The sequence below is a fragment of the Oxyura jamaicensis genome, chromosome 5 (assembly GCF_011077185.1).
Source record: "Oxyura jamaicensis isolate SHBP4307 breed ruddy duck chromosome 5, BPBGC_Ojam_1.0, whole genome shotgun sequence".
Taxonomy (NCBI): Eukaryota; Metazoa; Chordata; class Aves; order Anseriformes; family Anatidae; genus Oxyura; species Oxyura jamaicensis.
This window is the reverse complement of record NC_048897.1, coordinates 48,860,752-48,874,984: the sequence shown is the minus strand read 5'-3', so window position 1 is coordinate 48,874,984 and position 14,233 is coordinate 48,860,752. Positions and strand designations below refer to the sequence as shown.

The window sequence follows — 14,233 nt, the reverse complement described above, 5'->3', positions numbered from 1 at the left end:
ACATTAATACTTAAGAGATTCTTTGTCTTAAAAGAATATCTTAAAATAAATTAATATATAGCTCCCTGCTTTGTCTGTTTCTCATGAAGTACCTTGCAGAAATATATAGAAACAAAAATAATCGTGTTACATACATTTGGTCAAAATAAATCTTTTAGTTTTGATTCAGTCACGTCTTTTTGTAGATATCATATTTCTGAACAGAATCAGATGATAGATGAAGTTTCCAGTATCTTAATTTCCTATGAACTGGTTAGAATTTTTAAAATGGGGTCCCACTCCATGTTTGGTTAGGTGTCTACATGTTTACATATGCTCATTGCAGTCAGTGGAAATAAAGGGTAGGATTCAGCTGTTTAGTGCAATTTTACAGACTTAAGGTGTTTGGAATAGCACCTTCAGGATACTTTAAAGGCCTCTGAAATAGCACTATATAGTCTATGCAGCCAACTGTATGCCATCCTTAGTATATATTGTCCAGGAATCTAACTGAATAAGTCAATTTAGTGTAAATATCTCCTGTATGATCATCAGAATGGATTTCTGAGATCTTTTGGCCTTGGCTATATTGATTGAATCCCTTGACTAACATTGAGAGCTAGGGCAAGAGGCACGTGTGTAGATGCCTACTGTTTCGTGTTTTACTCATCCTGAATGAAATTCCATGTAAACTTTTTATTTTTTCATGGCCAAAAACTTGTATTGCATTTACTTGATACAATCACTTTAGAAGTTGAAAACCACAAGACTGATAACACCCACCAGCTATTCGCGTATACACATATGCATGATGTGTACTAGCTTATAGATAAAGTTATGGATTCCTGGGTTTTAATCTAAATTAAAATTAGCATACTTGAAAACTATGTTGTTTTAAATTTAAGGTACGTTTTGAGGTTTGATAAGAAGATTTTGTGTAATACTTTGTGAGCAGAAGAAAGTTACTTATCTGTTCCATACTTAATGTGGTTAAAATTGCAAAACCATTTTAATGCAAAGGAAGTTTTAAAAGACACAACTGCTGTTAAGCAGTACTGTAATGGCAGAAAGACATTGTGCTTCATAATGTGTTTTTTTACAGCAATAACATAAAGAGAATAATGGCTTCATTTCATTTCCAGTGCATATGTAATGGATTGTCTTATGAGAACATTGATCAAGAGGGACTGAAAACAACTGCGCTGGAGATGTTTTTCTCAGGTTATTCCAGAATTGTAGGCATGAAGTATTTCCCCAATCTAACTACTCTCACTCTCATTGGGCAAAGTATTCAAAGCATTACAGATCTGGAGCACTGCTTATTGCTCAAAGAGCTATGGATTGCCGAATGTTGTTTAGTGGTAAGTTAACTATGAATTTTCTTTCTAGCCAGCTTTAGCCAATTTCCAGTCCTTTGCAATGACTGTCAATTCTTTTGAAATCACTCCTTTTGTTTGTTCAAGGAAGAAGGCACCTTTTGAAGGAGTCTAGATCTGACATTTCTCTAAGTATACGAAATCCCGTATTAGATATGTATCAAATTAACTTGTTGTTTTTATTTATTTATTTATTTTAGAACCTACTGTTGGATTTTTTTTTCTTTCATTAGAATCTTTTTTCCTTTTTTTTTTTTTTTTAATAACTAGAATAGTTATATTTATACCTCTTCCAGAACAGTGGTTAGAATGAAGAAATTTTAATGAAAATAACTCTGTATTTAAATAACACATAATTATTTATCGTGAACTATTGTAGCTACTGCTACTTTTTATTTGTTGGCTTAATTGAAAAGCTTTCTAAATCATCAAAACTCTGCTCTGAGGGTGTGATCTTAAATCATTTGGAACTACTTAAGTTTCTGTGCAAGTTGAAAGCATATTGACAAACAAAAAGAGTGACATTTTGTTGTTCAGTGCTACAAATACATTTTCCTCTATTGCAGAAAATAGATGGCTTACAAAAATGTGTAAATTTAGAAAAGCTTTACCTTTATTGCAATGAAATTTCCAGGATTGAAAATCTGGAATCTTTAACAAAGCTGAATGTACTTTGGTTGAATAATAACATGATCAAGAACATAGAGGTGAGTCTGGTGTCCTCGTTATGTTTTCTTGTCTTCTATTTTGTCTAATATATGGTATATTAATTGTGTGGAATCAAAATGTGTTAATAAGTAAGGCTAACTTTTAGAATAATTGAACCACAGAAAGAGCAATGTTAAACTTAAGTATATAAGAGTTGAGGCTGAAACATTATTTGGAAGAGATTGACTGTCAAGGCTTTCTTCATGTACAGAGTTAGCTAAATCAACTATTTCAGACCTCTGTGACTTTCAGACTCTGTGATGAGGAAAGCAATTTATTTTTTTCAGCTTTCTTATAATTGCAGCCTTTTGCCTGTATTACATAAAAGGTTTTCCATTTAATTTTAATATTAGTGTTTGGCATTTTTGTTTGGAGGGATGAGCTCCTATTAAGGAGAACTTGTATCCTGGGTTTTCCTCAGGCTGTTACATATGAAGTTTGCTCCAAGGGGAAACTGGCTTCCCCTATGTCCCCTCAAAATAAAATCCTAACCTTTGGGTTGGAGGTTAGTCCAGGACCAGCAAGAGTTCTGAGATTACCAGTTTGGGAAATTAAGGGAGAAGAAATGTATGAATGTCTATTTCTAGCAAAAGACCATGTAGTATTCTGAATTACCAGAGTCCCCTCAGGGAGACAGAATGCTGCAGCTCAGTCCACTTTAACTTGAGAGAGTGCAAGAAAACAAGGCAGAATGAGATATTGATACCAACATGAAAGTAGTTAGAGCAGAAGGAGATGATGATAAGAATCAGATTATTGTGAATCTCCAAAGCCAGAAAGAGGAGGGAATAGAAATCAAAGTTGAGCGTGCTGATGGGGAGAGGAAGGAGATACTGATACATTACACCTGACAGAGAAAAAGTGTAAACACAGTAGAATGTTCCAAGGTAAAGTTGCTATTTATTAGTGGGGACACTGCAAACAGTAGTGGCATCCCTCTGCAAAGAATTGCAGTGTCATCATGGAGATAAATGATTGACATCAGTGATATAGTTCTTATGATACATATCCCTAGGCCAAGACAGGGGCTGCAGCCAAAAGCTAATGAGTACTTATGACATAGGGCATGATCTGTTAGATTTCGCATACACAGCTGTGAAACTAAGGCTGGGGGAGTAATTTTATTTCCATTGCAGTATCATTTACAAAGGCTTTCCAAGCTCATTCCCTTTGGGCAAAATGCTTTCTCTCTTTGCATGTCAAAAAAAAGCTATAGTTTACAACAGAGGCAAACATTGTTTAGACTCCAGTCAAATTTATTTTTACATTTGAATGATCTGCCTCATAGCCTACAGGCTTTTCAGCATTGGCAGTGCTATATTAGATTAAAACTGTATTGTTTAAAACATTCACAGGGCTTACATACTCTGCAGAATTTGAAAGAGGTCAACCTTGCTGGAAACTTAATAGAAAAAATAGGTAAGTGATGTCACTCTGGCATTTCTAGCATGAGCATTCTGGTTACTACTGAGGATTTATGTCTTTCGTTTAATCCTTATCTCATTCTAATAGAAGAATTCTTACCAATTTACATGGTAAGAGCCATATCCAGTATACACAGTCTTGATCATCCCTCATCTCTGCTTACACCAAACTCCTTTCCATTGCTGTAGCCATATCGAAGAAGACATAAAGTAGGTATTAGTGGTATTTATGCATTTTTTCACCACCTCTAGTATAAATGACTTTTAGTTTAAATCTAAATTAAGCCTGTTTGATTATAAATGGAGATGTAAATAATTTTTGCCTTTCTACACTAGTACTAGAGAATCTGTTAGTTTTTCCTGATTTATCTTTATATATAATAAAAAAGATCTTCCAAGTGCTATTGAGTGAAAATGGAAAATAATATATTATGTGCATGATGTCATTGTGTTAATGAAATAATCAAATAATCATTTGCGTGGGTTTATTTGTGTGATGAAAACTAGTCCAGAAGATGAAAATGTAGATATCCTAGTAGACAACACAAATATATTTTTTTTCTTGATTGCTGTTTGTCTTTATGTTTAATTTTAGGAAGTTGCTTAGACTTAAATATACAAATTGAAATATTAAACCTCTCTGGTAACAAATTATCTTCCTTCAAGGTATGTTCACACTTTACGTTTGTTTTAGATGTGTTTTGGTTTTGTTTGGCTTTTTATCTGTTGCTGGGAAGAGAGCTGACCTTTCTTTGTGATATTAGAGGATCCATAACATGTGGCTGTGATGGCAAATGGTTTTAAAAAAAGAAAATACTTCAATATTAACTGTAACTGTTTTCATACAGTTTCTAGCTCTTTTCTTTTGCAAAAAGAAAACTGCTTCCAAATAAACTTTGTTACGAAGCCTTGGAATTTGTCAGGAAATACCCATTATGTATTTTTTACTTCTTTTACGTGCTTCCTGTTCAGTGTGGCTACATTACAAATCTCAGAAAAATCACAGCATGCACATGTTTGGCTGTTCAGAGTTCAGCAGCTACTATCTTAAAAGAATCCAGCCTCTTTTAACCTGTCTGCTCACTGTCCTAGCAAATGGAGCAATTCCTCACTCAGCTTCTAAATGCAATCAGACTGTGAATTAAGAGTTCACAAATCAAACGGGCTTCAGGCAATGGATACAAGTGCTCAGCAAGAGTTTCCCCTCTAGTCTAATTCCTGTCTTCTGCTGATGATGTTTGGATCAAATTACATTCTGCCTCATCTGCTAAGCACTCTTCTAGAGAAGGCCACCGGTTTAAGGAAGGAACAAACTGGAGTTGAAAATAAGAAATAGCCTGTGACAAAGAACGTGGTCCTTTAAATCTCGTCTTTATCATAAGGATTTCAAACGTTTTGTTGTCAATGGCCACACATTTTTATTTTAAGCTTGAGAAAGATCAAGGCTTTTGAGGACAGGTTCACTTTTTTTCTAGATTTATTTCTTCATAGAGCCTGAGAGACCGACCTTTATTTCACACACTTGCTTTGCTTTCCTTTCTTTCACTGATTGGTTGTAGTTTTTTTCCCAGAGTTCATGCAACCTCCAGAAAAAATAAATAAATAAATAAATCCCCAGTGCTCTACATGAATCCTGAAAGGTCTGTAAAGTTGCATGAGCCCATACTCATGAAAGCTACTGCATCTGTGCTATATTCCTTCTTCCCTCAGTTTGTGCGGTTTTTGTTCTGTATAAACCCTTAGCGATTAATATCCCGTTTGATCTTTGTGCTATAATGTGCTGAAATACTCCCTTTTTAAATAAGGTATATTGACATATTGTTGTGATAACTTTTTGCTTGTTTTTCAGGAACTCACGAGTTTGTCAAGACTACCTAATTTAAAAGATTTGGGCCTAAATGATCCTCAGTATGGGCCCAACCCTGTTTGTCTTCTTTCTAATTATGCTATCCATGTGCTGTATCATATACCACAGCTTCAAAGGTTTGATACATATGATGTTTCTCAAAAGCATATCAAGATTCTGGCAGAGGTAAGTTCAGATTTCATGAATGAATTTGTTACTGATAAGCGTTACTATGCGATATCTGAGTTTCAGCCAACTACAGGGAGTGCTTTATGTTACTGCTCAATACCACATTATGTTGTCAAAATTTTGAGTTTTATCCTCGTCTCACAATTTCTGTACGCTTCTCTTTATGTATGGTATTGGATTGAAATAATATACATTGTCTCACTGAAATCTGAATGTATGCAATTTACTACCATTAAAAACATTAATTTTTTACCTAGTGCCAGTACTTTTCCATAGTGTTGCAGCATTTCAGGCTGTTGCTATTTAATGCTGAAACAAAAAGGATGACGGAAAAGTTGCACGTGAAGTTGCATACATTTGTGTTTTAAGTATTAGTCATCTCAAGTGTCAGTCACCTAATAACAAAACCAGAGTGTCATATTTAAAGTACATGGAAGAATTTACTGAAAATATGGGTTTGTCTGTTGTGTTTTCAAGTGTGCCAAGTATTACGGATTCATTTTCACATTGGTTTGCCATGTAATGGACTTATTTTCAGATGTCTTGCTATCCAAGCGGAGTATCTTTAAATCACAGGAAATTTAGCTTGATTCGAAAAACTTTCTGAATAGATTGCACAGTTTAGTGAAGCAAGTCATGAAGTGTATTTTAATGTGGAATATGTGGTATCAATCTTATGGGTAGCTGTTAGGACTCTTGTCTGCAGAAACACATGGCAGTTACTTCTTCTTGCTTTGGAAAATGTTCCTGCTGGGGAAAAAAAAAAAAGCTTCTAATACACGAGGGGAAGTGTTCAGAACTCCAACTGGTCTCAGATGAGAAATGTTTTTGTTGATTCATCCAGAACACTGAGTGCATTTTCCTAATGACGTTACTGAACATTTTTGAATATAGACTAGAGCTAACTGAGGTATGTGGAATGAGTCCATAGTTTGATCAGTAGCTACAACATAAAATTCTTAGAATGTTCATACAACTAGTATTATTGGGTGGTTGTTTAAAAAAAATTGAATATAAGAATATGTTCATCAGACAACCAATGTCTGATGTTCAAATACAGTCAAATTCAAATATACTAAAAAGATATTTAAAAATGCAAATGCAATTTGTGAAGCACAATTCATAGGTATAATGTTGTGTTTTGCTATGTCCTTCAGGAATAAGCTCTGTGAATAGTTACAACTTATTAATAACAAATGAATAATTTCCTTTTTTTTTGAAGACCATGGTTATGAAAAAAATAATGTACTATCATATGCGTGTAAAAAGTGTTCACAGACAGCTCCATGTCAGGCTTGAGGAGCTAAAAGAAAGCAAATGCAGACTGCAGAATTTGCCAGAAAAGAAGATAACGTTGTTCAGCTGCAACATAAAGCATGTAAGTTGAAACAGCTTGAAATGTCAGCAGAGACGTATCATTTAAATCATCCAAAAAAAAAAGGTTATACTCATTTATGTTCAATAAATTATTTCATGAAAGTGCATGAACTCTTACTAATCCTTGTAATCCAGGAGTTTGTAGGACTCAGTTTTTGCCTGAAAGATAGCTCTTCTTCAGAGTAGCCAACAGTCAAGCATATGGGACACTTAATGTGTTGCAAGGGATGTATTTCCAGCTTCATTTCTAGCAGGTTCATAATAATTTCAATCTGCTGTCGTAAGCCCTAAGTGAGTGCTTTGACCAAAGATTTTTATATTATTTTTTAAATGGAACAACCATAAAATGAAAGCCTGAGAGATCCACCCTAGAAGAGTGGGCTAGGTAGGATGTTCACCTAATGTGGTAAACTGAATTTCAAGTTGCTGCTTTTATTCATTCAGTACAGGTGTTTGCAAAGGACCTTTGTGCTGAGTTCCAGATTGTGATTATTGCCTGTTGTAGTTGATACCATGAGCATTTATGAAGGATCTGTACTCATTCTGATATAGGACACTTTTGCATGTTGGGAAGTGTGTTTTTTTTTTTTTTTTTTTCCTCACCTAAGCTTGGATTTTTTTATTTTTTTTTCTGATTTCTAATTGATTAGTCTGTTCCCTTTCCTTTAAGAACAATATAATCAATGTAAGGGATCAGATTCCAGTTGCATCGGTGCAACCACTCTGGACAGTAGTTTGTCAACATTCCTAGTAGGTCTTCAATGCACTTTGCACATCTGTCTGTATAGAAATAACTGACAAAAATATTGCTGATTGCATAAATAGGACCCCTTAAAAGTACTTTGATCAACAGTCAACAGATTCTAAAGGTTTACCTTTTAGAAAATAATGCAAAGAGTTTTCCTTCAACTCAACAGTGAGTAATTGCTGTCACACTGATCAAACACGGGGAGAGAAATGATCCCTCTCCTTAGATATTTAAAGGAAAGAAGCAGTTCCATTTTAACTGTACCCTCTAATTCTCTTTCACTTGCTGTTACTTGCATCATAATGAAGTCACCTTGAGGAAATTGGTCCTGCCTGGATAAAACAATGGTCGAATTGAAATGAGTGAAACTGGGATTTGAGCCAGGATACAACAGAAAAATGCGTGTAGCTACTCAAAGCAAAGCTGTCCGTTTGGTCAAGTAATTCAACTTTTTCTATTGACAAAAGATTTTGAATTTTTAGAAATATTTTTCTGACTTAATGTTTACAGGTATGCTTCATAGTACACATAGGGTAGGGCTTATCTATTGAGAAATTGTAAGATAACTTTCCTGCCATACTTTAAGTTAGTCTCTTGCCTCTGAATCATGGTATGATATTTTTATCAGCTGGAACATGAACTGGCCAAGCTGGAGAAGTTGGATAAAACATCAAGGAACGAATCTCCAAGGAGTAAGGATTTGGAAACTGAAAATTCAGTTCATGATACTGAAGATACAGAAAAGGCATGCCTTGAAAAGGCATTCATACAGAAAATAAATGCCATGAAGGAAAGAATAACATTCTGGAACAGAAAACTGGATGAGTATGTTTACTGAATTGTGTAAGAACAGAAGTCTGATATTTTCAAACATTAATAATTGGGTATGATGGTGGTTGGTGGTTAGGAAATTAACAACAGGACATGAGCCTGTTTCCCACTTGTTTTGGGTGCTGTCCAAACTGAGTATTGCAAATGTCATTAAAGTGGCAATTCTAATGTGGTCTCAGTTGTTAGATTCAAGCCAGTTTCTAGAAGGTAGATGTTGCCAATCATGTTGTCGCTGGTCTTAGTATATGGGGAAATGTTTGAACAAAAACATCTGGGATGAGTAGTTATATCGGACTGGTGCTTGGAGACAATTTCTGGGCCTTTAAACAAGAGAGAGATCCAGCAAAAAGCTGCAGTTTGTTTTGGTTTTCCCCTTGTAATTCCAAGGTGGTTTTAATGGCTGCAGCTTCTTGTCATTGTTTCTGGCTTAGTACTTCATGAGTCAAATATGCTCTAAAGTCAGTAAGTCAGTTGCCAGCATGACGTCTGCACACAGCCCCTCACAGCAGGGCATGTGAAGGATATCAGTGATACCACAAACCTGGTGTTGGATGCCAGCATGGCTCTGAAGCTCATTCTACAGAGTTTTTGTGAAGGAAGAATTGGCTCTCTTCTGAAGGGTAGAAAGCTGTCCACACTCTATTTCACATTCTGTGGGACACTTAAGGCATACCAAGCATCTTTCAGTCTGTCTAGTTTTTGCTTTGGTTTGATATAAAAGACCAATAAAGACTGTTCCTATTGACAAATGTAGTAGAAAGAGTTTGTCATGCCTCAGGCTCCAAAAGAATTGAATAATTTGATTTTTGCATTTGAGCAGAAATAGTATCCTGAAGTAGCACGCTTTCTTTAAAAGCCTGTTCATAGAGAGGATGAAAGGATGGAATAACTGATGGAGAAGTGGAAGAACTTAAACATACTGTGAAACTTGTTACCTTTGCTTGTCACTGATTTCAGTCCAGTGCCTCACACTGAACTCAAGCCCAGGATGGTTTTAATAGTACTGCAATTTCTGCTGATACCACGAATACCAAATAGCAAACTGAGACCACCTCTTACTCAAAGAGGTGATTCTCATAAGTTAAGGATTACAGCACAGTGTCGAGGGTGAAACTGATAAAGTTTGGTATTGTACTGGACCTTGCTACCCACAGTTGTAATCTGTTATCTATCACTTTTATTTTTTAAAAATATTGTTTTTTTGGGGTGGGGGGAAGAGAAGAAAGAAAAGGAAAAAAAATTCTCCTCTCTCTTTTTATGCATGACCTTGATATGTTGTTCCAGACAAAATTCTTCTAGTTTCTTTTTACAGAATTGAAAAAGATTACCAAATGGAAATTAAGAAGAAGAAGAAAAGTTTTAATTTGGTAGTACAATTTTTGTTGATGGAACTGGAAACAGTGGGAAACATTCGCTTTGAAGAAGGCTTATCAAATAATCCCTGGTAAACTTTTTAAGATACTCCAAACTAGAGCAGGTTTCTTATGATTCCAAGTTAATCATTTTCAACAAAATAAGTGTGTATTAGAAGGATCTGGACTGTTCTGAAGCTTCTGTGGTCTGCTTTGACACCATTTGCAGACAACTGATTAGAAAGGAAGCTTGTCCTGAGGCCTTTGATTAAAAAAAAAAAAAAAAAAAAAAAGGCACAAGAATAAGCAAGCTATTCAGTTGTTTTATCACGACAGTGATAGTGATCATTCTAAGTTTCTATAGCCCTTTACTTGTGAAGAAGCATTAGAATTGCTTACATAATCTTTGTGTGAATAACCTTGATGCTCAGTTGAGGGGAGATTCAAATCTAGGTTGGCAGTATTTCAAGGACTGTTTTCTGCTTGAGTACTCCAAGCTTGTCCACCTCAGCTAAGCTTTCCTTTTGTGTTCAAGGATGTTTATTAGAGCTGCAGGTAGGCCTGTGCTTACGTTGAGGTTGTTTATAAATAGCATTCTGATTAATTTTCATGCTACTTTCCAAAGCCAAGAATCTTCTTGTTTAGAAAATTAATAAATGTTTTGCTTAAAAATTAATAAATTACTATTGTAGGGGTGAAAGCCAATCCCAAGGTTTTTGAATGAGTAATCTTAGCACAGAATCATTTTGAGAAAGATAACTCTCACTGTTTGTATATCTTCTTTCAAAAAAAAAAAAAAAAAACAAAAAAAAAAAAACAACTGTGGAACCTCCTGCATTTCTAGGTTGGGATTCTTCCTGAGGTGTCAGACTATCACATAATCATTAAGGAATTTTACAGTACCAGGTGGAAGCACAGGAGCTTATCACCTTACTAGTGGGAGACAGGGAAAATGGCCACATATTTATTAAGTGACCTGACTTCTGTAGTATAGGACATGGGTGCCAGAACAGAAACACAGCTTCTGCCCCCAGGTTCCCAGCTAGCCAATGGACCATTTCATCGTCCTCAAGTTTTACTCTAGAAATTGTTGTGGGTTCTTGCAAACTGTGCTCGCTTTATGCATGATTGCACTTAGCATGGTAGAACTACTCATTTGAGTAGTGCAGTAGGACTTAAACAGGTTTTAATAGAACAGTGCAAATAGAAGAAAGGAGCACTGAGTCACAGATGATTAGGTATTGATGGTTGATGCTTAACTTTGAATATGGCATTCAAACAAAGTTAGGTAAACTTCTGTATCTCCATTTGAGAGAATAAAGTTGAAATGAAATGAGCTAGAGGTACTGTTTGTAATTCTTCCTTTTGGATAGGAAACAGAATAAAATCATGTAGATCTTAAAAAATTTTTAGAAAACTAGAACAAAATATTATTAACTTACTGTCTTCCTCTGTGCATTTCTGCACACAGGTTTAGTTCCTGCTGTGAACTAATTCAATCACGATTTTGTACCTGGGACTTCAGAGCATACGATATCATGGGAGTGAAAATAAACCGCATCTTTAGAGTACACAATCAAATTCTGAGGCTGAAATTTGAAGAGAAGTTTCAAACGTTTCAGGAAAAAGAAATTTTCCATGTAGCAGAGTAAGTGCCTAAGTTTTAAGTGCTATTTACTGTAGTGTTGGCATGTGAACAAAGTAAACCTCGTGATTTCAAAGAACAAAGATTTTGCAAAGCATCAAATTATTAAGGATTGTTAAGAATTTTGAGCCACTCTTGAACAAATAAAGGTGACTCAAAGTTTGCCACAGTCCCTGTGTCTGTTATATCTCTGACTGGCTCTTGGTCTTCAAAGTTCCATAGCTTGATAGAAAATACCGGATATGAGAATTGGTTCAGACTTACAACGTTAGGATCTGGGTCTTACCTCATCTGTTCCTAATAAGGTTGTGAAAACAGAGTAAATGTTGTTATGAACAGCCAGATTCCTGAAAGCAGCAGTGAATGAACAATCAAAAACAAACAAAAAAAAACCAAAGCCCACCTGGATATATATGCATCTGTATTTCATTTGCATCACAGGAGAGTATATACACATCAAAAAGGTCACGAGGTTGATTTATATCTTTGCAGATTAGTCCAGTTTTTTCTATGTAAGTATTAATTCTGAAATTTGGGTCATTGTGCTCATTTATTTCACTGTCTTCCAAGAATCAATCTGAGACGTGATGCAGCTGTGGTTTTTATTGTAAGCACTTGTAATTATCTGTCCAAAGCTGTCTGTAGAACCATGTCTCCAGTGGAGCACAGCATCTCCACTGTCTTAAAACACCTGGTTGCCCACTTGTAGCTATGAGACAGAGCTCCTGCTTGCATCCATTTCTTTCTTTGCAGTACTGAGGAGTTTGGTGATTTGACATGTGACATTTATGTAAGTTATGACTTTTAGTACAGTTAATACAGTGCTTGTAATCTTTTTATGTGCATCTACTATGCTTATGTGTGTGTGAAAGCTTATTTTATATTATATATAGATGTGTGTGTGATTTATATGTGTGAATAAATAAAACAGGTTAAATATAAAATCCATGGCCTTCAAAAGAGCGTGAGAAAGTCAGGACATACTTCCTAGTTCTGTAGGTCCTGGGAGACAGAAGCTGCCTTTTACAGAAGCTTAACCATGACAAACATTCAGAGGAGGGCAGAGATCATCTTGTGAATTGTACTTCTAATTTTCTTCCTGTAAAGCTGTAGCTTAAAGTTATTTACCCCCATAGGTGAAACAGCACTATTAAGCTTCTGGGTCATTCCAATACAACAAGAAATAGACTTGTTCATCCCTTGCTGTCCTTCACATAAAGTTGGAAACATGAAATGACCCTTACTCAAATTAGTTAAGCTAGTAATCAATATCAGATTATTCTGTTACCCCCTTTCTGTGATTTTTTTCTGGCCTTTGTAAAGTCAGATTGGCACAGCCAATGGTTTTGGGAGTTCTTTTCATATTACCTGGAGAGAACAAAGCTTTTCAGGTGGCTCCTCCATGCATTTTATAACATGTTGGTAAGATATCCTCCTGTATGGCTGAAGAACCATCTCATTGTGTTAGCTCCTAGAACAGATTAGCCAGATTAGATCTGTTCGTGTATGTATTACAGCCTGTTCTTGTTGATCCCAAACAATTTATACAGCTTCCCTAAAATGCAATTATACAGGGATTAGGCTACTGTTCTTAAAATGAAACCTCATGGTCTGATGCTTGTTTTGGCAGAGAAGTCCTGCAGGAATTCATGAAATACTCACACTAACCTGCTGACACTCAAACTGCCATGTCATAAGTCACCAGGAATCACATTCTTAAGAAAAAAAAAAAAAAAAAAAATTGGGAAGAAAAGAGCAGTTACCAACAGCTATGTGGTGTTTCTATGGCTTTCCAGATCTGCTGTCTACATAGATTACATTATCCTCCTTCATCTTGAGTTATTGCTGTCTTCCTGCTAGGGATCTTCAGCAAATTTAAGACTTGTTCTTCCAGAGGTGTTGTCATTTAACCCTGGCAGGCCACTAAGTACCACACAGCCACTCACTCACTTTACCCAAGTGGAATGGGAGAGAGAATTTGAAAGGTAAAAGTTTGAGAACTTCTGGCTTGAGATAAGGACAGTTTATCAGGTAAAACAAAAGCCATACACAAAAAACATACACAAGGAAAGCAATAAATTTGTTACTTCCCATCAGCAGGCAGGAGTTCAGCCAGTTCCAGGAAAGCAGGGCTCATCCCATGTAACAGTTTCTTGGGAAGGCAAACAGCATCACTCCGAACATCCTGCCCTTCCTGCTTCTTTACCCCAGCGGTTATTGCTGAGCACAGTGCCACTTGGTATGGGGCATCCCTTTGGCCAGCCTAGGCCAGCTCCTGGTTGTGTCCTCTCCCAGCTCCTGGTGCACCCCAGCTCCCGTACTGGAAAAACAGCACAAGGAGCAGAAAGGAGCAGCACAAGGATCTCTGTGTGAGCACCGCTCTGCAACAACTAAAACACCCGTGTGTTATCCATGGTGTTTTCATCAAAAAACTGAAACACAGCATCATATGAACCTCTACAGAGATAATTAACTCTATCCCAGCCAAAACCATGACCAGCTAAATAGATTTTTTTTTTTTAATATAATAAGGGAATGGAGACTGCTTTTACCACTTATGAAGAGTCAGGAAAGAAAAATTTCTCTTGCAAGTGATCTTGTTATTACTGTAAATGTGAATATTATAGAATCAGCATTAATTATAGTCTGTTATTCTTAGTAAATATTGTGCACATGTGTAAACATTATCTGGTTAGGATAGCTATTCTTGCCTTTTGCCTGCTTTTGCAACAGCATAATGAAAACCTGAAGTCTTTGC

General features: G+C 36.0%; 1 protein-coding gene across 2 annotated transcripts in view; it reads left to right on the top strand.

The window, feature by feature from the left end:
- Positions 1 to 14,233, top strand: part of LRRC9 (leucine rich repeat containing 9) — a 46,781-nt gene that overhangs the window by 1,205 nt on the left and 31,343 nt on the right. For both annotated transcript variants that reach the window (XM_035328874.1, XM_035328873.1), the window contains exons 4-12: positions 1,122 to 1,340; positions 1,922 to 2,062; positions 3,419 to 3,482; positions 4,083 to 4,153; positions 5,337 to 5,519; positions 6,745 to 6,900; positions 8,276 to 8,472; positions 9,791 to 9,922; positions 11,302 to 11,478. In XM_035328874.1, the coding sequence (XP_035184765.1) occupies positions 1,122 to 1,340; positions 1,922 to 2,062; positions 3,419 to 3,482; positions 4,083 to 4,153; positions 5,337 to 5,519; positions 6,745 to 6,900; positions 8,276 to 8,472; positions 9,791 to 9,922; positions 11,302 to 11,478 (1,340 nt within the window). The remainder of the gene's footprint in view (positions 1 to 1,121; positions 1,341 to 1,921; positions 2,063 to 3,418; positions 3,483 to 4,082; positions 4,154 to 5,336; positions 5,520 to 6,744; positions 6,901 to 8,275; positions 8,473 to 9,790; positions 9,923 to 11,301; positions 11,479 to 14,233) is intronic.